The 26,678-nt window shown below is 33.0% G+C and overlaps 1 protein-coding gene across 1 annotated transcript; it reads left to right on the top strand.

The window, feature by feature from the left end:
• The first annotated feature begins 16,939 nt into the window (after positions 1-16,939).
• Positions 16,940-20,807, top strand: LOC114719112 (cytochrome P450 90B1). Its single transcript, XM_028904571.1, has 8 exons — positions 16,940-17,280; positions 17,350-17,674; positions 17,766-17,918; positions 17,995-18,246; positions 18,356-18,448; positions 18,571-18,649; positions 18,801-18,907; positions 20,302-20,807. Exons 1-8 carry the CDS (start codon positions 17,075-17,077, stop codon positions 20,578-20,580), a joined length of 1,494 nt encoding a protein of 497 aa, XP_028760404.1. The 5' UTR covers positions 16,940-17,074; the 3' UTR covers positions 20,581-20,807.
• The last annotated feature ends 5,871 nt before the right edge of the window (positions 20,808-26,678 follow it).

Here is a 26,678-nt window from a genome sequence, read left to right as displayed (position 1 = left end):
TTGTTTTTTGGCTAAGACAAATTCTGACTTGCTTTCCTCTGAACACTCACCAACTGACTTCGGAAGTCTGGATATGCCATTGTTTCATTGATGATAAGAACAGTTTCTAAAGTGCTATTTGCATCTGTTGAGGAAGAACGCTCTACAATTGTCCTAGACAAATGGGCCTGGTAATGGATACAGGGAAAGATCATATCTCACCGATGTCAACCATTGGGTTCCTAGGAGCTTACACTTTGCAACAGTTGAGTATAGAATGCAGATGACAGATTGAAATGGTAGACATGTTCAAGGTCTTTTTTACCTTGGGGATAACATTGCACAAAAAATTTTAGGTTTGGTGGGGTATGTTTCGACAAATCAAAACAGCCACCCCCCCCAAAAAAAAAAACCCTCCTTCAAGGACCTTTTATTGTTCATCATTTGCGAGTTTCAAGATACTCTTATAGTATATAAATTATATCTCCGTGTGTGTCTGTGATTATAAATTGTGAAATTAGTTGTGGGGGAAGCTCTATATTTAGATGAAGCCTGGTTGGCCACTTTTATCAGCTTCTCATCGGCACTCTACTTATTTGATGTCTTCCATGTTTGTTCTGATGTGGAGAAATAGGTTTAACTTTATCAGGGGTTGCTGGCAAATGAAGTAAAGTCCAAAGTATCAGCATTCTTCGATGTCCATATTCTTTGCTGATCTAGATCATTGTTATTACGGTCCCCCAGGGGCCATCATGTCATATTTAGTGATGCTCTGGTCGGCTAATTTTATCTGTTTCTCAGTGGCACTCTGGTTATTTAATTTCTTATGTTCGTATCTTGGGAGAATGACATCAAAGGAGCCACCAGCTATCGAAGTCATGCCCATGCACTTTCAGCCGAAGCATTAAACCACCGTGGGACGTGAATCAGCCAGGATCATTTGTTTGTTTCTGATATAGAGAAATAGGCATAACTTCCAGAAGTACATGTTGGCGAACTCAGCGAAAGTCCAAAGTAATTGCATTCTTCAGCGCCTATATTTCTTAGTACTATGGAGTGCTGTTATGGTCCCCCAAGGATCCATCTTGCTATGTTCAGATCAACAAGAGTCTGTCACCTTTTTTAGTGTCTTGTTTGCACTCTGGTTATTGAAGATCTTCCATGTCTGCTCATGATGTAGAGAAACAGATATTACTTCAGAAGCAGATGTTGGCAAATATAGTAAAGTCCTAAGTTTATGCATTTTTCGGTGTCCATATTGCTTAGTAATGTGAAGTGCTGTTATGGTCCCCTAGGGGGTCCATCTTGTCATATTTTTCCTTTAAATATTGCTCGAGGCATGACATATCATGAGCAAGAGAGGAAAAACCAAAAAAGTAGCATAAGCTTTAATCAAATGGGATTGCATTTGGTGGCACACAGGTGGCATGATTGCTCTAAAATAATGAGCATGTGGCCCTCCAACACGTGCCTTTCAAATGTATTTAGGGGGCTTCTTTTGGGTAAATATCGAGTATGAATGATGTCCTCGAATTATTGCTGCACCACTATGATCTTTTCTGCTTAATAACTTAGACAAACAGTGAGGAAGAAGAAACCTCATCTACTTATCTTTCAATTGATCGCAAACTGCGCCCAATGAAATTATTTTATGCATCTCACAATTTGAAAAGTTTTCCATATGCTTTGGCATGTGGAATACTACTTGATTAATCTACTGGTGATGTGCTTATAGTTGTAGGAAGTTGGTTGGGTTGGGTTGAGTTGCTGCAAGTTTTAGTTACTCTTCAGAGTAAATTGGTTAGTTGGAAGTATGCCATAACTATTCGAGTTCCAGGCATTTACACGCAGATATTGTACACTTAAAATGTATATTATGAATTGATATGCAAGAGGTAAAGCGCCCTTAGGAGACAAATTGTAACCATGAAGTTCTGTTGACTTCATCTTTTAATTCGTCGGATGAAAGGGCCTATCCATTATGAAGACGACCCCCATCCATGAAAAATGTCCATTCATGAAAACTGAGGACGTCTACAAGGAGGATTCATGTAATCCATGTTATTTATGCTAATTTTGGACTGAAGTTGCAAATTTTTTGTGTTACATATAGATATTGTTCTATTGGAAATAATCTTATTTGAGATACTATTGAATATTAAATGTAGACATTTCTCATAGTAGATATTCAAATTTTGATTCACCACATTATAAGAAACAAGTCCTAATTAAATTGTTACATATAGTTTTGTTTTAGATGAATGATGGAAGGAGAAGACAAGGAAACCAGTCGATGAAATCAAAAGATTTTTTGTCCTTATGAATAATTATCCTTTTGAAGGTTATCATTATAAACTAAGATATGGTAGGCTAAATTGTTCAAGATCATAGTTTTCTCCTTTTTTTTATCATTGATAATTTAAAATTTTTTCTAGATATTAAAAATTGAAAATAAATGTTATAGTAATTTTATTAATATCATTGTGCTAATTAGATTAATTTTCTTTTCTACTTTATTTTGTTTTCAGATTATATATTTAGTATTTGCAATACAAAGGCAATTTGACTTGCACAAAACTTCTCAAATATATAGTATACTCGCCCATCCACAATAGAAGTCACTCTTACAAAAATTTTATGGCCCACATTATAAGTTATTTGGAGAGTAATTAATGTTTATTTGTCAACTTTATCCATACAATTAATGCTTAAATATGATTCTTTATATTTTCCCCTCTGTTTACTTAGCAACTTGACTTAATATATGTTTAAAAAAAAAACTTTCAATTTGAGACTCATTGAATAACTTATCTATTATTTTTTTATCAAAATGAATTAGTCAAAGTAACTTATGTTGTGAATCGAAGAAGTACATATATTATCTTTCAATAATGTTAGGTTTTTTGGGTGAAAAAAACAATGTTAGATTTTTTTCATTATTTTTTAAAAATGTTTTTCCTCATTTTATTTTTTCTTTGAAGGATTCGATGAAAACAATAGAATTCGATATACTTTTGTCAAATCATACTAAACATGTGGATGGATCACAATATTACCTCCGGTGATTAATATAGAAGTTGGTTTAATTTTTATTTTAATTCTAAATATAAGATTTTATTATTATTCTAATAATAGTAGTTCTGACCAATACACTTGATTAGTAAAGATGTTTTAGAAAATACAACACATATTTATTACAAATAACTAGCTAAATTAGTTTTCTTAATCTACTTACATTAGTTAACTAGCTCTTATATTAAAAACTAGAGGTAGTAATAGCTTGTTTGACTTTTATTTTGGTCATAAATATAAAAACACAATTCATTTTGTCTCTCATATTTATTTATTTTGCTTAAGATAGTCTTTCTAATAATAATAGTTCTAGCCAATATATTTGATTAGTAAGGATATTTTAAAACAAACAATACCTATTCATTACACGTAACTAACTTAACAAATTTCATTAATCTAATCAAATTAGTCAACTAGTTTTTATGTTAAGGACAGAAGTAGTATTTCTTTCTTATCAAAATCATTCCATCAAACCGAACCATGCATAAGATAGTTGGTGACAATTTATCCCACATTTTGGAAAATATAAGAAACAGTTCTTAAACGGCAGCACTTTCTTAATCTGAAGCCTTAAACAATTCCTTAAGGAGGTAATGAATGGGACGATCACTTAGTTAAATCTCATTAACCTTAAACAAATCTTATTTGCATTAAGTAATTGTTTGGATATTAATCATTACGATGTTTTGGTGGATGTATCAGTTGTGAACTTATATTTTATTCAATTAAATAAGGGAAGGGAGCCAAGCCACGGACGTGGACTTTAGTTGATGGGACATAGCCGAAAGCAAAAGCGAAGGACCCCTTACCCTTCAAAGCCTTTTTGGAGGCTTCTTTTGATTTTCTCTTTCAAGGCCAAAGTCCTTCAACTTTTTTCGTGCTTCTTTTCTTTACGCCATCACCGATTCTTTTGCATTTCTAAAACTGTATATTTTATATTCATGCTCGATAGGTTGGTGTGCCTCAATCGCATCTTTTAAAAGTTACAAGTATTTAATTCCACGCATTTAAGATGTGTTCTCAAAGGATTGAGCCCAATACTCTGATTGCTAATGACAGTTCTATTAACCCTTGATGTGTTATGATAATAAGGTGAATTGGAGATGCCAATCCCATGTCATACTCGTGGATCGTTTGTCCATATTTGATACTCATTATTCTTTTTATGTCCTATTAAAAGATTGAGTTTCCAAGGGTTTTGTTTCAAATTCGTATTTATAAAGTTTCAGTCCAGAACAAAATTCATATTTGTAAAGTTATTCGAGATTTTTCTTTATTTTTGAAACCTTTTTTACGTTTCATAGTAAAGTCATTGATTAAATACATTATGATCTTTTTACGAATTTGAAGTTAAATTACTTCGTTCTTTTACTATGTTAACTAACTTTACTATATTAAATTATAATTTTTTATTCTGGAAAGTAATTTACTGAAGAAGCACTTTAGACATTCAAATGGTAAAGATAAATCTTTTGTGTTTTGTGGTTGCTTGTATTGAGGAGTGGAGCTCCATGATACGTGCATATGTATTCGGTCGGTCGTTGTAGTAGTCTCCAGAGGCATGATTTACAGGAAAAACTGTATTGAAATTTCTACAGATATCATCTTATTTTTGTTTAATTGAACTTTTTGATTAGATGGATACATGTATAATTATATAGATTAATATTCATCTGTATAAAAACTTGTTGGGGCGACAGACATGATCCATTCAACCTTTAAAGTAATTTTTATTTATTCTTGTTGGCAAAAAAATATTATCTATTCTTGGTTTAGGTTGATTTCAACTTCTTCAACTCAATTCTTCACATGCTCGGTTGTTTTTCTCGGCCAATATTCATATCATAATTAATACTCATATGACTCTTTTTAGAATTTTTTTAGTTTTATCTCTATTTAATATATTATTCCACATGCAAATAAAGTCAACACAATAATAATTGAAAGGTAAAATTGTACTACCATACAAATTTTTTTTCCTCTATATCTTATAAATAAGACAAAAAAATCTTCTCTTTCTGTCCTATAAATAGAGCCAAAGGAGTAACACATTAGACAGATGGCATACAATATAAACTTACATCATACATTTCAGGATCCTGAATTTTCAAGGCAAGAAAAACATACCCCATGGTGTTTTCTTTAATCTTATATTTCAAAATTATAAATAAATATATAAAAAATTATGTTTTATCTTTTAAAAATATCCTTAATAAAAGTATGTTAAGATTATAAAAGATTTATATCTCGGAGGGGAGTGAGAACGTGTAATTATAGGAGAGGTAGTATTTGGAGATCAAATGGGGAGACGGGGGGAATGGGTGGAACTAGTCAAAGATTGTGACATGAAAAGAAGAGCCACCTGGGAAGGGCTATGATTATAGTCTGACAAAACATCTCTGCATGGACCATCCTGCTCTACAATCATTGACCTTGGTTTGCTCACCTCTCTTCCCTCCTTTCTTTCCCCTTTGAACCTTCACCTGTTTTCTTTCGCTTTGTTTTCATTTCCCCTCTTCAATTCCTTCCCCCTCTCACCTCGTTTGTGTCAAACGCATCAGATCAGAACTTGGGAGCAGCTACCCACCTGCATTTGGGCCAACTCTTCATTCATTGATATGGCATGCGCGCCCACATACACGTATATAAACTTGGTCAATAGTAGTGAGATACGCACTGGTCGATTATACCATATTAAATATTGGCCTCATTACTGTTCAAGTCAAACTGTTCTGCAGCCTTCTGCAGCACACTACACTGCACCCCCAGCCAGTTAGGCTTCGAAACGCTCAATAATCTCTGTACCAAACTTTGGGCCGTTGAATATATTATTAAAGACGACGAGGGTGATCTGATTAGGGTTTCAAATGTGAACCCCTGGGGGCTTAACTTTGGCACTTTGCTCTCGCGAGTGGTGACTCCTGAAGAAACATGGTTAATGTATCCGTACACAATACAAATCGTCATGGCTTGCGCATTTGTCCTTTTACCAGCAAAAGGAGTACAAAGGTCGCTGCATGCCCGTTCGTTTCTTTTCAAATCCTCTTTTTGTTTCGTCGGTGATAAAAGTGATTAATGCCCACACGTGCTCTTGCCCTGTCGTCCTTCTTTCTTCGTCCCACCCTATTAAATGCTAAGCCCTGGTTTGCAGGTAATTCTCAGGACACTCTAAACTTATAAGATTTAAATTATCCATATCTCATTTAAATAATTTAGATTTGATTTTTTATTTAAAATAATTATTTAGTATGTATAGAATTTAAAATAGAAATAATCTCTTAACTATTATTCTTTCAAAAAATAGTTTTTTCTATTTAAAAATAATTAAGTAAAGATTTTAAATCTGGACTATCCAAATGAGATATAGACAATCCAGATTTGATGAGTTTAAAATACTTATTAAAGAGATGAGTGCTGAAATAGGTTCTCTGGTTTGCATCTCCATCAGGGAATGAAGTGCCAGAACCAGAAGTTTTTGCCGAGTAAGGGCTTGTTTGGATTAACTTATAAATAGCTTTTCAAACATTATTTACAAAATACAAGGTAAGTATGTGAGAAAAGTTTTATCTCAATTTATATGAACTATTTGCTTAAAAATCTATTTTGAATGGAATTCCAAACAAACCCTAGTTAAGCCCTTGTTTGAATGGGAGGGAAAAGATGGGAATGATAGAAAGGCGGGGCATAAAACACTTTTTCCCCATTTGCATGAGACTAGAAAATAGGAGGAAATTAAAGGAAAAAAAGATGTGGGCAAACAAATTATGGGACCTACCATTTTTTTTTTTCTCTCAGATTATTTTCCCCATGTTTGTTGAAATTTTGGGGAATAAAAATCATTTACCAGCAGTGCCCATTCATCTGCCTTCCTCCTTTCTGATCACACCTGCGGTCTTCACTTCTGCTCTCACTGAAGGAGTAGGACCATCGCCGAAGCACCACCTAGATTTCGTCGAACCGTACAATAATTATGAAGAGAGTGAGGCGGGTATGATGGATTAGGACAATTTTATATTCGCTAATGTACTTCAAACTTCAATTTTTGGATGTTATTTTTTTTTTTACCAGGGGATGTTGATGATTTTATCATTTTAACCATCAAAATATAACTACTTGCTTCTTTCAAGATTTTTTTTTATTATCATTCTACGTATAAGTCATTTTATTATATGTTTTAATATGAATGTACTATAAATTGTTATTTTATTGGAAATTATTTTTATTAAATAAGAATAAAAATAAAAATTGTTAGCTTTTAAGATTGAAATAATGATATTTAATATTTTTCTTGAATATGATAAAATATATCAGAAATGACTTATAAATTTTTTTTAAAAAAAGCATGATACTAATAGCCATTGCTCTTATTTCCCTCCCCTTACCCATGATCACTCATGGGATTTGAACTTAGGAGATCCTTTATCTCACGCTAATATTTGTGGTAATAGTAAAATTAAATATTTATACGGCATTAATCAAGAAAAACTTTAAACATTATTAATTATTTTTCAAATTTAAAATTTAGAATTAAATGAAGTAATTTTTTAAGTCTGTGATCCTTTTCATTAGGGGTGTGTATAGATCAGACTAAATCAAATTTGTTATCAACCCGAAATCTAGTTCAGTAAAAACCATAGATTGAAAAAGACAGCCCGAGGTCTGGTCTGGTCTGGTCTGAACCCAAGATCGAGTTGGACTAGACTTGGTCCTCTAGACTGTTTGGACTAGTCCAGGCAGTTCAATACCTCAATTTATTTATTTTTTTTTAAAATTTTTTCTTCAATAGGAGGCAACATTGCAACTCATTGTATAAAAATTTGCACATATTTTGATCCAAACTTTATCAAATTTGATCATCCCCTTTCAATTTCTCAATAATATCATGTCTTATTTATTAATCATCATTAATATAGATCTAATATTGTAGAAAATATATACACATACTCATTACTTAGGAAGTTAATAGATAAATCTTAATTATTTGAATAGAGAAAAAACTTATATAAAATAATTTAAAAAATTAAAATTATATAAATAATAGTTAAAAATTAAAAAAATCAGGCTAGACTGGATTGAACCACCCATAGCCCAGTCCAACCCGATAAGACCAGTCTGGTTCAGTCTTGTTTTGGGTCAATTTTTTTCTAGACCAGGTTTGTTGGGATTGGACCGGACTATACCGGATTGCCGGATTTTTACACAGTCCTATTTTTCATAATTCATAATTATGAGTTTTATGATATTTCAAAAGCTTCTCATAAACAACCCCATTTAGTGATTTACCCCTAACTCTTGTAAATATATTTTAAAAAGTATCCTTATTTGATTAGAACTAGATTTGGAAAAAAATACAAAAAAATATTCAGACACAAACAAGTTCATTGATATAGGTAATTTTGAAAGTCATCCATTATATTTAGGGAGGGAGTATTTTCCAACCCTATATTTATTAAATGCAAAGGTGCCATAATTAATTTTAATCGGGAAAATCATACAAGGGAAAATGAAGAGAGAGAAAAATTAATACCGAAGATATTACATGAGACTTAATCGTATTTCAGACTCAAAAAGCAAATGGGAGAAAAAGACTTTATATTTTGAATCAAGAAGAGTGGATCTATTAGAAAGAATCAAAATTATCCCCCCTATCTTTATTTATAAGACACTTCTTCGTTGGCAAAACAAATATACAAGACACAACTTTGAACGTTTTGGTGTCTCTTCATATAAGTCAGTTTTTACAAAGTTTCAAGAATGACCAAGTCTTTTTTAAAAAAATTCCTGAGCAATGAATAAAATGAGAAGACCTACCTGTTTAATGAAAATTTAAGTACTACCTCCGGTTCTAATTATAAAAGTTAGTCGATTAATTTGAAGAGATTAATGAAAAAAGTTAAGTTAGTTATTTATAATAAATAAGTGTTATCTTTCCTAAAATATCCTTACTAATCAAGTGTATTGGTTAAAACTATTATTATTAAAAGGACTATATTAGGAAAAAATATATAAATATGCGAGACAAAGTAGATTAGGATCTTATATTTAGAACTAAAATAAAAGTTAAACAAGGTCTTGTATTAAGAACCGGAGATAATATATAATAATCACTGTTTTTTCTAAAATCATGAAAATTAGCTGATATTGCCTTATATATGATTAAAATAATAGGGAGTTTGTCTTGATCGAGAGATGAAGATGCAGATTTTACTCGTATGCAGAAATCTTATTTAATTTCAAAATGGACATGTACGTATGATGAGGATTGAGGAAAGATGGGAGAGTAATTATCAATAAGTGGGGGGGTTAAATTAAAGGTTTGTAATTAAGGAGTCAAATCAAAAGGAGCTGCAAAGAGGAGAGGCATGCAATAATAAATAAATAAATGAAGTACAGAGGGTAGAGTTGGTGTTGGTGCCCCAAAAAGGGTCACGTCAGGCGCACGTGCGATGTGGAAGCAATCATTGGTGGTGCTGCTCAACCGCACGAGTGGGTTTGTGGCGCCTCTTTCCCCTTTAATTTTCCACGATTTAGCCAAAAAAAAAAAGATTAGCTTTTCATAATATAATGAATTTAAATTTAAATTTTTATTAAAAAAATACTTGTATTTATTGTTTGACAGTGTTGTAAATAATATTGTCTCTAATAAAAAAAATACTTATACCTATTAATTTTTTTTAAAATTTTATTACTCCTCTTTCTTCCTTCCTTATAATAAATGTACTTTTTCCATTTAGAGCTTGATTGGAATCACAATCATAAGTATATTTTTTGTAAATTGAGGCAAAACTCATCTTATATATTTATTTTATATTACTTAAATTACAAATAAAAAACCATTTATAAACTATAACAAAATGTACAGAGCCTTGCAAAAATGAATATTCGAGAGTCAATTTAATGAATGAAAATATTTATTGTCGTTGCAAACAATGTCGTAGGTTTTGCAGGTTTGGACTTTCGAAAACCTTCCCAATAAACATGAGCACATCATCTTCCAACCCAGATGGCGACAAAACCAATTCACATTGAGGCCAGCAAGTAGCAGGGCTTTAAAATGGAAAATAATATAACAAAAACAATAACAATAATAATAAAAAAGAAATGTCCCTCAAATAGTGGGATTTAGTGCTTTTGCAGCCACAGATTTATGATCCACAAGATACACATGTATATATGCATTCCGTTTTATTTTGTGTGAATTTAATCAATGTAGTTTATAATGTAAATTAAATTACAAACTATATTTTATATTTAAAATTAGAGGTAGTATTTAAAATTAGAGAGTATAAAGACAGAAGTTAAAGGTGAGTGAGGAGCAATAATGTAATCATGTGCTTGGAAATGGGATTCATAAATATACATAATACACCAAAACTTCTTTCCCTTTTTAGTTATATCCGCAAAACTCTTGCCAATTTTAAAGTTTGAAATGATATACGCATATTAATAAATAATGCATTCTGAGTTTTCAAACTTTGACAATTCATCATTCTATTCTATTAATTAAAGACTAACAAAGGGATTATATTCTATTACCAGAAAAGTACAGTGGTCCTATTTATTTATCATTTCTTATCGTTTATGTTTGTTTTAATGTTTCTATCTCTCACTTGGTCACTTTATATGTCATATAATTTCATAATCAAATGAGCCTCACTCCCTCAGATAATGAGAGAGATGAAATTGGATCTTGTTGGTAGCTATAAGATTTTCGTGAATAGAATATGTAATAATAAAGTACTTGAGAAACTATATGCACCATTGTATATCTTATTAAAAGATCGATGTGTACCACGTACACTTTTTATTTTTTATTTTTTTTGCCAGAATGTGCACCCACTTCGGGTTGACGTCATATGTATGGGATTATATTCAAATTAATCAATCATGATCAGACAAAGTGTGTTTTGAGCTACTTGCGTCCATTTATTTGGTAGAGATATATCCATATATTGTAATATTATTTTTTTTGGGAATATATCCACATGTTATAATATTTTAAAAAACAGCGAGCTTCATAGCGATAAAATCCTAATTTGGCAAAAAAAAAATCTAATTTTATTTTGAGGTAAGAAATTCCTGACTTTTTAGTATTACATGTGTTCAATACGTGTTGTAAATTATTTTAAAAGAGATGAGGGGAGGTGATGATGAATATACTTTAAGGAGGTGTTTGGATAGAAACAAAATTATAGTTTTAAAAGTAAGTTTATGGTATATCAAGTAAATATATGAAGGAGTTTATTTCGATTTGCGAAAAAGTAAATTTTGACGGGCTTAAACTAGGAAAAAGAATCATCGAGTAAACCACAACTTGTACGAAGGTTGACTAACAAGCTGTTAGTTGAGATGCTAAGCAGCATCTTGAAAATCACATTTGTTAGAAGGGTTTTCACCTTAATGCTTCCGACTTGATAGACATTAATCCCAAACCCAAAATGACTTGAGAATACTCTGACTTATAAAAAAGAAGAAGAAGAAGTATGGACCTTAAGAAACTTTGTAAGCCTTTAAGTGCAAACTCATATTAATTAATAACTAGAACATTAACATTTACATGATTTTGTACCTTAGACATAGAATATCCTTCATAAAACAAGAAAATTCATGCAGAAAAAGGTTGAGTTATGAGTATGACAGATCAATTTCAGACTATTTTTTATTTATAACCAGATAAAAATTGATTGCTGGACCAAGCTGAAATAACAATTCTCTCCAATTAATTATTCGCGAAAATGGATCAATGTTATGGCATTTAATGGTAGTTATGATTTTTTTTTTTTGGGTCAAAAGAGTCAAATCTATTTAATTGCTCATATCGGAAGAAATCAAGACGACAACCAGGAGATTGAAGATCAAGTGAGTCACTATTTGTTTTAATCTCTATTATGGAGGAAGATCTGAAATCATATTGACCAACTATGGTGTCAAGTTTTAATATACGAAATTGGGCAAAAACGAAAGGCTTTAAGCTAGATTGGGACCCAGCGTATTATGATATCATTAAATTCCATGATTAAAACCCGAGAGATGCTAAAATTGAACAATCATAAAGAATATATAATTGTGATTAGTCGTAATCATGGATCGTGCATGGTACATCATTTGGATTTTCAAATTTTAATAATTTTGTTCGGCGTACTCCATGTGAGTAGTCTTATTCATGCATTGGAATTATTAATTCTACAGTTTCTATATGTAACTTCTCTCACACACACGCGGATGGCCAAGAGTGGACCTTTGACAAAGTTAAAGGCACAATGTTAGTCAATGAAAATAAAAAGGATGATTAAACAAATTATCAACGTGAAAAATGTCATATTATTGCATCCCATCATATGAAGCATGCGAATCTCCAGATTTTAGACATGAGCATCCTTTAATGTTTTATAACTTGTCCAAATTCCAGATAATCGAATTTTGTTGTTAGTTGTTCCTCAATCCTCAACAACTCAATTATGTTAAATTACGTAGTATTTTATATGTGTTTGTTAAAAATAGAATAAAACAAATCTTTATTAATATTATGAGTTTTTTATTTTAAAAATATAACTTCTTATTTATTTTCACGCGACTTCTGTTTCCCAGCATAGAATCAAAATGTCATATTCCATCCAGCGCAGGACACTGGTCATTGTATATCCCGTATGCTGAGAAAATAAAACCCCCCCCCCCAAAATTTAATTAAAAAATGATATTTATATATATGAGTCTGTTTGGATTGACAGTAAAAAAAATAACTTATTTTCAATTTGATTTTTAAAAAACATGAAATTGAGTAAAAGATAAATTAGATAACATGATTTGTGTTTGAATTGACTTTTATAAAAGTTAGTTTATAAAATAAAAAAATTGTTTAGATTATGCTTGAATAAGTAAGTTTAGCCTGTAGAATGACTAAAATAGGTATGACTTTTGTTAAATAATAAAAAATTATTAAAATTATGAATTTACAAAATATAATAATTTTAAATTATTATAATAGTAAAAAAGTTATATTTAATGAAAATAATGTATTTAAATTATAAATCACAGTAATGTGAAAATTTTTAAACCAAATAATATTACATAATTAATTAGATCACATACTCTGCATAATTTATGTAAATATAAAATAAAAAATATTATAAAAATTATTTTTACTTAAGAGAATGTTAAAAATAAATAACTAAAAACTGATTGAGAAGCACAAAATATATACAGTGAGAAGCATAAGAACAACATAAATATAAATGTAAAAATATTTTTTAATTCTAAAAAGCTATTTTTACATAAATTATAAGTAAGTTTTATGTGCTTTTGTAATCATATTTAAAAAAATAGCTTTTAATCCATAAGTTATATTTATTAAAAGTTATAACAAACAGCTTTTAAATTTATAAATTAACTTATCGCACCTATAAAATATGTTTTCTTCTCCAAAACACCTTACCAAACAAGCAATCTATCTTTTTCTTTCTTTTTTTCTCTTAAACCCCACTTATTATCTAGAATTTGAATGAATTCAATTAAACACCCATCATTTGATCAATATATGGGTAAAAAAACACTTTTTAAAATTACAGAATGAATTAAATATGAGTATTGCTTGTTTTGGTGCATTGAAAGTGAGTTGTCCAAGGAAGTCACTCCCGTCAAAATGGGCAAATAGACTTCCATTGTCCGGGCCAAGTTACGGGAGATTCATGGAAGTGAAATATCTGTACTATTATGCCCTCAAACCATCTAATATACTGACAACTTCGCCCCTGATCCATTTTTCACAGTAGCCACGATACCATTTTCCTTTGACCCAACATGATAGCAACGAAATGGAAGAGGCAATGGTGTTTGACGGTTGCAAGCAAAGAAATTAAGAAATCTTTGGGTTTGATTTCTAGTTTTTCTTATTGATGGTTCTGAGTTTTGGTCTGTAATCTTTAGGCTTCTCATGATGTCATATTTAAAAACGGTGAATGAGACATTTGAGTTTTGGTCTGTGATCTTTGAGCAACCGAAGTTTGATTTTAGTCTGTTTATAGTTTTAAATCGTGACCTTTTATCCCTATAATTTATTACCATCCAAACCATTATAATTTCATAGGGACAAATACATTTGAAATAACCTTCTAAACAAACAAAAATCATAAAAAATTATAAGGATGGTAAAAATAGTTGTGGCCAATGGGGAATTAGTTAACTTTTTTCTTTTAATTGTTATGTAAAAATTATATATTATTTTTCTTAAAATACCCCTCTTTCAATGGAGGTACTAAACATGGAGCTAAAGAGGATGAGGAGAAAAATAACGAAAGTAATGTGAAAAGAAAATTAAGTGAGAGAGAAAAACGAATCAAGATTATGACACTAATTTTTTTAATCCATTGATATTATATTTGTCCATTATCTTGGCTTAAGATTCATCACATCTCCATCATATTTATAATCGAGTTCTTTTATTCTTTTTTTGACCAGCATAGTTAAGTTTCATGAGTTATTATTTATTAGCCAATTTAATATCTTAATTTCTTAGAGAAAGTTTATTTCTCGCAGAGAAAATTTCTGGCTCGTTGTCCATAGGTTTTTATCTGTCACATTCACACGTTAAATTGTATGTCATCTTCTAGTGTATTTGTTTTCTCATTTTATTTGTCGATAATGTTCAATTATTTAATCTTTTTTTATATCTTTTACTTTCGCAACCCTGAAATGTCTTGTTTAACCAAACAACACTAAGCATCTTTCTTAAAGATAATCGGTTTGAACCATTTCTATAAAATAATGAACGTGTGAGTTATAAAATTACTCGCAAAGTTGAACGATGTGCATCGTAGCTTGGTAGGCTGACACTATATATGGCAAGTCTTCTATAAGTTCTGGTTAATTAGCACTGAAGTCCTACGAATATATCGTTAATTATAACATTTGACCGCTCAAAATGCAAAGAAGCAACTAATAACAAATTAATTATTTGAGAAATCTATCCTTTTATTCGTCAATATATAAATAGTTTGAATTAATTTTAATATATTGACCTACCAAATCATTCAGAAGTTGGTAGTGCGCTTAAAAAACAAGATGGGATTTGTTTGACAATGTAAAACACCAAATCCAAAAAAAAAAAGAATAATAATAATTTTGGGCAATTTAAACTCATAATCGGAGTTCAATTATTTCTATAAATACAGAAACCTTTAAAAGCTAATTATATCAATTAATATATCTATTTAAAATTTAAAATTTATAAAAAAAATTACTCATATGGTTCGCAACATAAATCTGGCTTAACCACTCCACATCTGCCAAAAATATTAGTTAAAAGGTAGTTATGACATTAGATATTTGGAAAACTTTTCATAGCTTTCTAAACATGCCATTGACAAAAGTCAACACCGCATTAATCATAATAACTTAATTAATTACTTATAAATTTAACTATGTAGGAGGGCAAAATAAAAAAATAAATATTAAATGCTCCAAATATTATTAAATTAGACATATATTTTGAACCAAACCAATCTAGGAGAAAGGAATTTACATCTTCTATCAGTTATCAAATCTAGCCCGCTATCTGTCCCCCCCCCCCTTCCCCCCAAGATATGTCAAAATAGATATACTATCTCTTGTCCTGAATATAAAAATTAATTGTTAATTTTAATAAATTAAAAAAACTAATTAAATTAGTTATTTGTAATAAATATGTGTTTTTTTTCTAAAACATCCTTACTAATCAAGTGTATTGACTAGAACTATTATTATTACAAGGATTACATTGGGAAAAATAAATAAATATGAGAGACAAAGTGGATTGAGATCTTATATTTAGGATCAAAATAAAAGTTAAATAAGTTCTTATACTCCTCTGGTCTTTAATATAAGACCCATTTAACTAATTTGATTAGATTAAGGAAGTTAGGTAAGTTAGTTAATTATAAGAAATGTGACACATTTTTCCTAAAATACCATAATCATCTTTTTTAATACCCCATCTTCCTCTTCTACTTGATTATGGTTGAGGGAGTATCTATAAGGGTAATTTAGAGATAATTGATAAATATGAGAAATGAGTCTTATATTTAGGACCAAAACCAACTCAAGAATTGGGTCCTATATTAAGGACCGGAGGAGTATTAAGAATTAAAAGTAGTATTAAAGGAGCATCATTGTTAATATATTAATACTATTTAATTACACGCACATATGGTGTACTTTATTGTGATATAGAAATAAAAATCAAAATACGCCGAGTGAAGTGAAGATTAATTGATTGTACTCGAATATCGTTTGACTTCTTTTTTTGTTTGACTTAATTTAACTAATTTGAATTGAAGAATCAAATTTAATCAATTAAAGTTTTGAATTCTCCACGATAAAGGTCAGAGAGAGAGAGAGATGGGGGCAGAGAGAGTAATGGAAAAGGGGTCTGGGACTAGGTGAAGTGCTTTTTAAAATACTTTTCTGTAAATTAAAATAAATCCCTCTACATATTTATTTCGTATATCATAAAATTATTTTTGAAATCATGATTTAATTTCTATTTAAATACTTTCTAAATTTAAAATAAGGGGCGGGAGTGGGTTCAGCCAAAAATCTAAAGTACAAAGGGACATTGATGGAGGGAAGGAACGGAGCACATAGAATTAAATACGAACAAATAAATTAATAAAAGCGAAGAGTTAATCAAACTGGGTTTAAAGCATAAACATATAAAATAAATGGTGTCATCGGCAAAGGGCATCATTTTCCAAGTGTAAAGCCAATTTGGGTTTGCTACTTTCCGCTGTTTTCGCTTAAAGACACAAGGAGAAGCTTATAAAAGCAGCCTATCGGCTTCACGCTTCCATTAGGTCCGATTTCATTGAAGCCACTCTCCTTCCTCTTTTCCCCATTTTATTACTCCACAAAATCAAAACCCCTTTTCACTCTCTTTTTCTTTTCCCTCATTGAAAACTGCAGTATCCCAGTTTTTATTTTTGCTTAGAACAGAGGGATACCAGAACATATATACATAGAATACACCACAGCATCAGACAAGCCTATCTCCATGTCTGATTCCCCCCTCACTCTCTGTTCTTTTATATCCCTCCTCCTTCCCCTTCTTCTCATCTTCATCCTCTTCAGAAGAAAACAGCCCAGGCCTAATCTCCCCCCTGGAAGAATGGGTTGGCCCTTTCTTGGCGAAACCATTGGCTATTTGAAGCCTTATTCTGCTACTACTGTTGGAGAGTACATGGAGCAGCACATAGCAAGGTACGAAATTTTGCTCTTTACATATCTTTACAACTTCGCGCAGCTCATGAACTTGCCTCGTGTTTTCAGGTACGGTAAGATTTACAAGTCCAAGTTGTTTGGGGAACCGGCTATAGTGTCAGCCGATGCAGGCCTGAACAGGTTCATATTGCAGAACGAAGGGAAATTGTTCGAATGTAGCTATCCCAGAAGCATTGGAGGAATCCTGGGAAAATGGTCTATGTTGGTGTTAGTGGGTGACATGCATAGAGACATGAGGGTCATATCTCTTAACTTTCTCAGCCATGCGAGGCTACGAACACATCTGTTGAAAGAGGTTGAAAAGCATACCCTGCTTGTTCTTAGCTCATGGACGGAAAATTCTACGTTCTCTGCTCAAGATGAAGCCAAGAAGGTAAAGTCCCCCCCCTTTTCGGTTGAGTCCAGTGATTTGAAGTGAAACGAGGGGGCTTGAAAACTGAGAGCGTGTTTCGTTTGAATTGCAGTTCACCTTCAATTTGATGGCGAGCCATATTATGAGTTTGGATCCTGGGAATCTTGAAACAGAGCAATTGAAGAAAGAGTACGTGACATTCATGAAGGGGGTGGTTTCAGCTCCTTTGAATTTTCCTGGAACTGCTTACAGGAGGGCCTTAAAGGTGAGAGAATATAATATTCATGCCTGAAATCTTAGAGCAGACCTCAGCTGGACTAATTGATTAATATTTGTTTCAGTCTCGGTCCACCATACTGAATTTCATAGAGGGGAAAATGGAAGAAAGATTGAAGAGAATGAAGGAGGGGAATGAAAGTCTGGAGGAAGATGATCTTCTGAACTGGGTTCTGAAGCATTCGAATCTCTCAACAGAGCAGATTCTCGACTTGATTCTGAGCTTGCTCTTCGCTGGGCATGAAACTTCATCCGTAGCTATAGCTTTAGCTATTTACTTCTTACCCGGCTGTCCTCGAGCTATCCAGCAACTAAGGGTAAGCAAGTACGACGATATTGATGGCACAAAAACTATGTAGTTACGGAACTTCAAAAGTCTTTTTTTCACACGTACGAGCTCTTTATTGTTATCCTGGAAAATTATAGGAAGAACACACGAAAATAGCGAAAGCGAAGAAGGAAGCCGGGGAAACGGAACTGACTTGGGAAGACTACAAAAGTATGGAATTTACTCATTGTGTAAGTTCTCTCTCTTCTTTTCGTTTTTTCTTTACTTTTCTACTGCTTAGAAGTCAGAAGCAGTCATTAGTTAGTCAAAAATATTAGTTCGTAGTTAGTAAATTGCTCCCTTGATTGTGAAGGTTGTGAACGAGACACTTCGGCTGGGAAACGTCGTGAGGTTCCTTCACAGGAAGGCTCTCAAGGATGTTAGGTACAAAGGTAGGAGGAAGGATATTTCAATTCGTTCGTCTGTTTGTCTTTTTTTTTTTTTTTTTGGTGAGGTTATTCAATTGAGTTTTTCCTCTCTTTTTTTTTTGGGTGAAGAAATTAAAATGTTTAATACTAGTTTTGTGTGTGTTTTTATTGAAAGGTTATGACATTCCATGTGGGTGGAAAGTCTTGCCTGTGATTGCAGCCGTGCATCTGGATCCTTCACTTTTTGACCAACCTCAACACTTCAATCCATGGAGATGGCAGGTCACTTCCTTCTCTCTGCTTATAGCTCTAGACAGCACGCCTTCTCTATAATTATTGTCCCTTTCTCTAAAGCCGTGGCTTTTTTTTGTTTATTTTGCCCAAAGAAAAATCATGGGAATAAAAAGAATGAGAAAGTAGAGGTCCCCAAGCACTTCAATTCGTTCTTCCCGGTGGTTCCCCACACCAAATCACTCCCCCTTCATTCCCTGCCTTTTAACCAGAGACTTGAATAGGTAGAACTGAGGACGTTGGGTTTTTGCCAAAAAAGTGGTCCTAGTCTTCTCCTCTAGTTACTTTATCTTCCATTCTTCTGCCTTTCTAGAACACGACACGATTTTTATTAGGTACGGCGTTTCGTTTCATACCCTCTCTCGTAGGTACACACGTTGTACGGCGTTGAGAAAACCATACGAGTTACTAACGCTTGTTGGCCCCTAAATCCCAGTTCGAGAATTTACCTTTCAAAACCTATGGTGGTCACTGAACCAAAGGGCATGATCAAATCATTAATGCTTCTCGCTGCGGAATGGCCAGGGAATGATTAGGGCTATTCTTTTGCTTTGAAGCATATACATTAATCAAGTAGATCATGTAGATATAAGCAACACCATCCATTTGGATGCGGGACTCGTGGGGTCCAGGGCCATCTTCATCGAAGCCGTTAGGGTAAGTGTATCACAAATAGGAAGGCGATAAGGGGTAGATTACAAGTTACAAGAAACAACACAGCGAGAGAGAGAAAGAGGGGGGGGGTTGTCGATCATGGATCGATGGTGAGATTAACGTTGGGGGGAGATATCTTTGAGATGAACTGTCATGATCATGGAGGAAGAAGTTTGATGTGAAAGAGGAAGAAGGATATTGGGGTCTATGTGGGACCCAATGGATACCCTGCGAGGAAGAAGATGATGATGATCAATGATCATGGCTCTTTTTGTGAACGTGTGGGCAAGGGCCACGGGAGGTTCAGATGATCATTAATGCCCATGTGGAAGTGGGGTTCTCACGTGCACGTGCATTTGTGCCTTTTCTCTTTTTCCTCTCTGCCCTGGTCCTCACCCCCTCTAATTTATTACTAACTTTTCTTTTAACTATTACCCTAAATGAAATACGATTCAAAGTTAAGAATCCAGAAAGTCATGTAGCTATAAGTCTAGCTAGTGGCGAGCGAGCAGGGGCCCAAGACGGTACGTCAATTCATATCAAATAACAACATGAAAGCGACCCGGGCGACCACCAGAAGAAAACCAAATCTATCATCCCTCTTCTGCCTCAGATCGTGGGATATGGCCTTTGTCTTGTTTACTGCATTAGAGAAGCATCTGATTTCATATATAGGTGCATCAGAATAGACAGGTCGTCCTTACATAATTATTGATTCGATTTGCTTGCAGAACAACAATAACAGCAACAATAATGGAAGTGGCCGTGGAGGTTCTTGCCCAAGTGGAAGCAACAGTAAAGCTAGTCACAACTTCATGCCGTTCGGTGGAGGACCAAGGCTGTGTGCAGGATCGGAGCTGGCTAAACTGGAAATGGCAGTGTTCGTTCACCATCTCGTCCTCAACTTTCAATGGCATTTGGCTGATGAGACCGATCAAGCTTATGCCTACCCTTTTGTCGATTTTCCTAAAGGCCTGCCCATCACAGTCCAACGTCACTCTTTGATTTGATCCTTTTATAAAGCTATACAGTTGCAGCCAGATCAGAGGAATTAGGGGAAAGATATATAATGATTGTTATTATTAGGTGTCTCTTATCCATCAAGTTCTTTAATAAAAACGCGACATGCGAATAAATTTTTGTTGAAAGAATTACACCACCTTTACATGTCATGTTTTTGTTAAAAGAACTTAGTGACAAATTCTTCCTCCGTCTCTTGTTGGATTTTGCCGCAGTACATATATATCAGAGACAAACCCAACGGGGCTCGTGATCGATGATTCATACATAATTAACGTACACATTCCAAGTCCTTTTGACTTTTCGCGGAAACAAATAAATGGGAAGACATAAAGGAGACGAAGTAGGACCACTTTTACTTATTCCTCCAGCTCTACATTTTCTTCTTCCTTCACAATTTCTACTCCCTCCTACCCCACCATGCACCTACAATGTTGTACATTTCATGTATTCCTTCCAAAAGACAGGACATTTGCGAATAATATTAACTCATTTATGTGTGATCGATCATGGTATTTGGTTTGATCTCCGTCTTCGCACTGTAATCCACTGATCTCCTTTCTGCATATACATATTATATATCCATTACGTTGCTTTGCTTTTTAGTTTAATTAACTTATGCTTCGAGCGAGAATAGATCTTGCTCCTCGCATCGCTGTCTGAGTTACGGAAACACATGTATACCAGTCGACATAAATATTAATCTAAGAATTGTTTATCACATTATATGTATCCATACCTTCCAATTATATGTTACTGTGCACAGATTTAGACAGTTTTGTATGTATAGAAGAGGCAGAGATGCAAAAAGGCGAAGAATGAAATCATTGTATTGAAAGACTTTATATGGTGCAAGTTGGCGTGGGGATATATACTCTCATTCTATTCATGGTTCATTATTATTGGATGCTAGAAAACTAATATAATATGTGTGTGAGTGCGTATTTAATTTCACGATAGAATGTAGCTTTTTTACTTTATTTATTTTGGGGTGAGACTAATGATGCCTGTCTCAGGCACAAGTTGCAAATCATTTTGACTTCTTAATAATATGAGTAATTAAAGTAGATACAGCGAAGGATGATTCACCAATGCCCCGCCTCTAAGAATCTTTCAGTAATTCCTAAGCATTCGGAATGTTGGGCCTCCTACTCGAATTTTTCTGGTATATATAATTATCAAGAGCATATCTAATTCTAATTTTATTGAGTTAGACTTGGAATATTCAATAGGAATATTCAAATTAAATAGGAATATTCAATCTAATCAAATTTTCTGTTATCCATAATAACACAACATTTGAATCCACAGCCTTACTTTTAAAGGACATTATTAGCTTCCTCGCACTTAATCCAACCAATGTCTGGTGTCTCTTTTGATGAAATCTTGTATGAACATCTCTCTTTTCAGAAAGTTTACCACTACCAAGTTTTATATTTAAATAGAATTAGATTTTACACACTACTTCCTTAGTTCTTTTAATAAAAGAATTCTTGACGGTATACTTGAATATGTGTGCGTGAGTCAGAGAATCATAATAATGAAAAAATATTACTAGCATGAACAGAAAATTTCAGAATTAATAAAACTTCCCTGAGCACTTGAATAAAAACATATTTCGATGTAACGCAGCAGTGATCAAAATGTCTGTGCCCGCCTCCACTATAAAAAAAAAAAAAATTGTCTGTGTCCACTAGATTTAAACTGATAGCTAGGTATATCTTACATAAACGAGAAAGATGCGTGTGTTTTAAAACGTCGGGTTTTTTCTTCTTTTTTAATAAAGAAATTAAAATTCAAACCTCGTATTTCTAATTTTGACGACGGGATATGAAGACCACATGCATCGAATAAAGTTTCAAATGAAGGGGACAAATATTGTACTACCTATCTGTAGCTAAACCAGATTTTAGTTCCTTGTGATGAATGCAGAAGGAGAAAAATATTACAGGATCACAAGACATAATTATGATATATTATTACAGAATCAAGAACAATGGCGGATAATGAAGATAGATTCAATGACAAGAATGAATTGATGGCTGTCTCCTTGTCAGCAACTGGTTAGGTTAACTTTCGTTGTCGGATGCAATTATATGATGTTTGAGTTGCTTCATATATATATAATGATGCAGCTTCATCTGTGGTCTTTGGAGATGCACGTTATGGATTTCAAACTTGAAGTGCCTATTCTTCTAAAACGGATAAATATTGAAGTTATGTGTCACTCATCAATTTACAATTCGAGCTCAATTCTCGCTACCTTCCAAGTGCCAAATCCACAAATTTGCCTGTTTATTTTGGAGCTTTCATTTTCCAAAATGTCGCCCTGGAACTCATAATTCTAATGTTACGTCCACAGGGCAGAAATTCTTTTTTTTTTTTCCTTCCCAAATCTCACGACAAAAATAATTGACTTCGAAGATCTCTAATATTGGCTTGAGGATTGAAGATTCAGGCACAAGATATTTTTCTCACTCGAATACTCCAGTTAAACGGTTGGTTACTAAAGTTCTATTCATTTTTTTTTTACTTTAGTTTATATAATTCTATGTATGTATTCTTATAAAATTCTAACTTATTCAGAGCCATTAAAATTTCAACAATATAGTGGCCAAATAAATACTTTCATCGGTACATGCCGTTTTAGACTTATTTTTTTTAAGTATTTAACCAATTGAAGTATGGAGACAAATTTTTCATAGATATAATAATTAGATATTGACCAAAAAAATAAATAATTTTATTTAAAAATTTATATCAAGCCCTTCCATGATATCAATTTAAATGTTTACGACCGAAGGGAGGCCCGGCCCAATATAGAATCATTCGAAATGCAATGTGGATGTGGTTTGGAATAACATTTCCATTGGATTTACGAACAAGAATGATCGGTTTGTAGGCAGTAAAAGCCTTTTGGTATGGCACGGGGGCTCAGTTTTTGCAGAACTCAAAAAAGAATTTTAAGAAGTCCGTTTACTATGAGGTATGAGGTAAATGGAGGGAATCGACAGGATGAAAAAATGTTAATGAATTTGACTTAAAAAATTAGAGAAGTGGAGTTAAAAGCTTTTAATTAATTTTTTTTACTCTTTTATTTCATATCATTTTATCAAAATTTTATAATCACTCTGTTTTAATTTTTTAAAATCAAACTCATTAGAGTTTTCCATCTCCTTCTCTCCGCTTCATTTCTTTCATACCAAATATACGTAGGATAAGAATCAAGAAATTTCTTGAGTTAGTTGTTCAGAATAGGGTCACCTGAAGTGACATGCTTTGTGTTGCCTGACTTCGTAATCCAATACTCATTAGATCCCCATAAGATATCAAAGGACAAAGCACCATTCTGAGACACATAAAGCATTCAATTGAGATCTATAATAGATGCTGCGAATCATTTTATTTGAAATGATGATTGAAGCCTTTAAAAACATATTTTTAATAATAATTTATATAACACGAGGTAAGTATATAAAAAAAATTTATTTCAATTTGCTTGAAAGTGTTTACAATCACTAGTGTAAGATGTAGAATGTTCAATGGCTGATATTTTTTAGGAGGTATTTTTTCAATAGCTCATATTTGAACAAAAGCTACCTGTGAACTGGAAATTTGATAAATTCATCCCCAACTTCTTAATTATACGTAGCACAGGACTTTGGTGGTGTTTTGATAAGGGAGCCGTGTAATACTAATTATGCATGCGTGTTAGGTGAGACATGTCACTCGAGCTTCTCTCCCAAATAAAATTCCTCTTCAAGATTCTGATGATTTCTGTTCTTTGAGCAAGCATACGAGACAATGCGCCAGAACAGAACAAGAAAAGAAAAGGGAGATAACGAATTACTGGCCCTTGTGGCGCAAAATAACACGCCAGACCGGAGGGAGTATATTTTGCAGGGTTTTGTATTTTCAAGTAGTTTGTTGAAATTTTTAATTACGGTGGAATATAATTGACTCGGTTCTAAACTTTAGGATCGCAGCGCTTGAATCGGACACTGTTGATGAGATCTTGGTCTTCCTATCTTCAGACTAGTGGCTGACGTATAGGACTCTGCCTCTCTCTATATACATTGGAGACAGAAAAATAGAAGTTTCCTTCAACCAAGAGGCACGATCGAGTAACATAATTCACCTGGGTTTGGACGAATCATGGCTCAGAACCAGAGACAGAGGCCTGGGTTAGTTCACTTTCCAACATTCAAACACACGCACGCCTTGTTTAAAAGAATGTCTGAGATCAAATGATAATGTGTGTGAAGGGACGCGATGTCACAATCGTACGGGGAAGGCTATGCTATGAGGTGTGACGATGAAGGATTTGGTGGCACTTACAGCGGAAACCAAATGTTTTCTTCCAACCTTCAGAAGGATCAACCTCCTCACGACAATCACCCAGGTTCGCTTCATTGCCAACATCCTTGAATTATTATTAACCCCTTCATCTGACAGTGCACTAACAACTTTTGTTTCGATGGGATTTGAGATGATAAAAGCATATGACAAGACGCAGGGCAGTGAGGTGAAAGCGAAAGAAAACTCGAGAAACCAGACCAACACCAACACCAGCACCTAGATTGGTTCTTCTTCGCATCAAGGGATTTGCCGATTTAAATTTTATAGCACCGTTTTAATTTCTACCATAGTTGGTGGATTTTCATGCATATGGTTATTTTTGTTTTTATTTCTCAGTTAACGGTTGTCAAATATTTATGCCTTGTTTAAATTTTAAGCATGGTTTTTACTGTCAAATGAGGAGTTGTTTATTTGATGATTGCATATGACGTGAAGAAAAACTGCATGCAGAGTTTATTTTATCTTCTTTGTTCATAGCAAAGCTGCAGCGAAATCCATTACAGAGAACAAAGTACACCCAGATTTCTCCCCTTAGATCATCATTTTAAATCCACAGAAATGCCAAACATTTTTAATTAAAGAACCTCATAATTTTTTAAAATATAATTCCAATATAAAAAATTAACCTCAAAAGAATTTTAACAGCGGGTTCTTTCAATGCAGCGGAGGATTGAAGAGAGGACACATAAAGGGAAAGGGATGGAAGGTTTTTGTCTAATCAAATTTAGTTTTTGTTTTTCTTATTTCTGTCTTAGACTATTTGACGGCTATTTTCTAAGTAAATAGCACATCAAATATATTATTTTGATAAAGATAAATGAAGTAAGACGTGTTATCAAGTTTATTTGTACGGAGGACTTGGGAGGTTTAGAGAGTGAGCAAATAACATATAGGATAACTTTGAAATAATTTATCGTATTAGCTCTGTTTCCTAATCTAAGAGTTCGTTTGGCTTTTATTTTGATCCTAAATATAAGACTACAGTTTACTTTATTTATCATATTTATCTTCTTTTTTTTTCTTCTAAAACAGCCTTATAAAAAAGTAGTTCTGATCAAAACACTTGATTGACAAGAATATTTAAAAAAAAACAACACATAATTATTATGAATAATTAAATTAACAAACTTATTTAATCTACTCAAATTAGTCAACTAACTCTTATATTAAGGACCAGAAGTAGTATTGAACAAGAAAAGTTAAACACCATGCATTAAAGCAGTAACGGTTAATTAACGAGCAAAAGTTGTGCAGGGGAGGTAAAGCTCCCAGACTAAACATTAGTTGGATGCGTACATTTTTTCAAACCAAAAAGGTCACGTGTACTTTAATTATGTTGCAAAAAAATTGTGTTCGTCTTGGAAACGTCATTCACGATGCAAGTTACAAAGTCACAGATACAAACTAGGATGGTGATTCTGTCTTTTAGGCTAAGAAAAGAGGAGGCATGGGGCAAGAGCAACGATCCCAATTATATAGGCTTAGACCAAAGCCCAAGCTACAAAAACTTCAATTTGAATATAATTCTCACCGATAATCACCAACAAACTGCTGGTTTCAACCCAGTAAGGAGTAACGCTCTATAATTCGTGACTTAGTGGTAAGAACTGCATCCTCTTACCAAAAGAGGAGAGAGTTCGATTCTTTATGCTTGGAGAGGCATAATAGATTCGGGTTGTTTAGGTAAATACGCAAGAGCCTGAGAGTAATCCTTCATTCAGGTTGAGTT

The sequence above is a fragment of the Neltuma alba genome, unplaced genomic scaffold (genome assembly GCF_004799145.2).
Source record: "Neltuma alba isolate B1F8T4 unplaced genomic scaffold, ASM479914v2 tig00011893_pilon, whole genome shotgun sequence".
In the NCBI taxonomy this organism is placed as follows: Eukaryota; Viridiplantae; Streptophyta; class Magnoliopsida; order Fabales; family Fabaceae; genus Neltuma; species Neltuma alba.
This window is presented reverse-complemented; position numbering and strand designations above follow the sequence as displayed.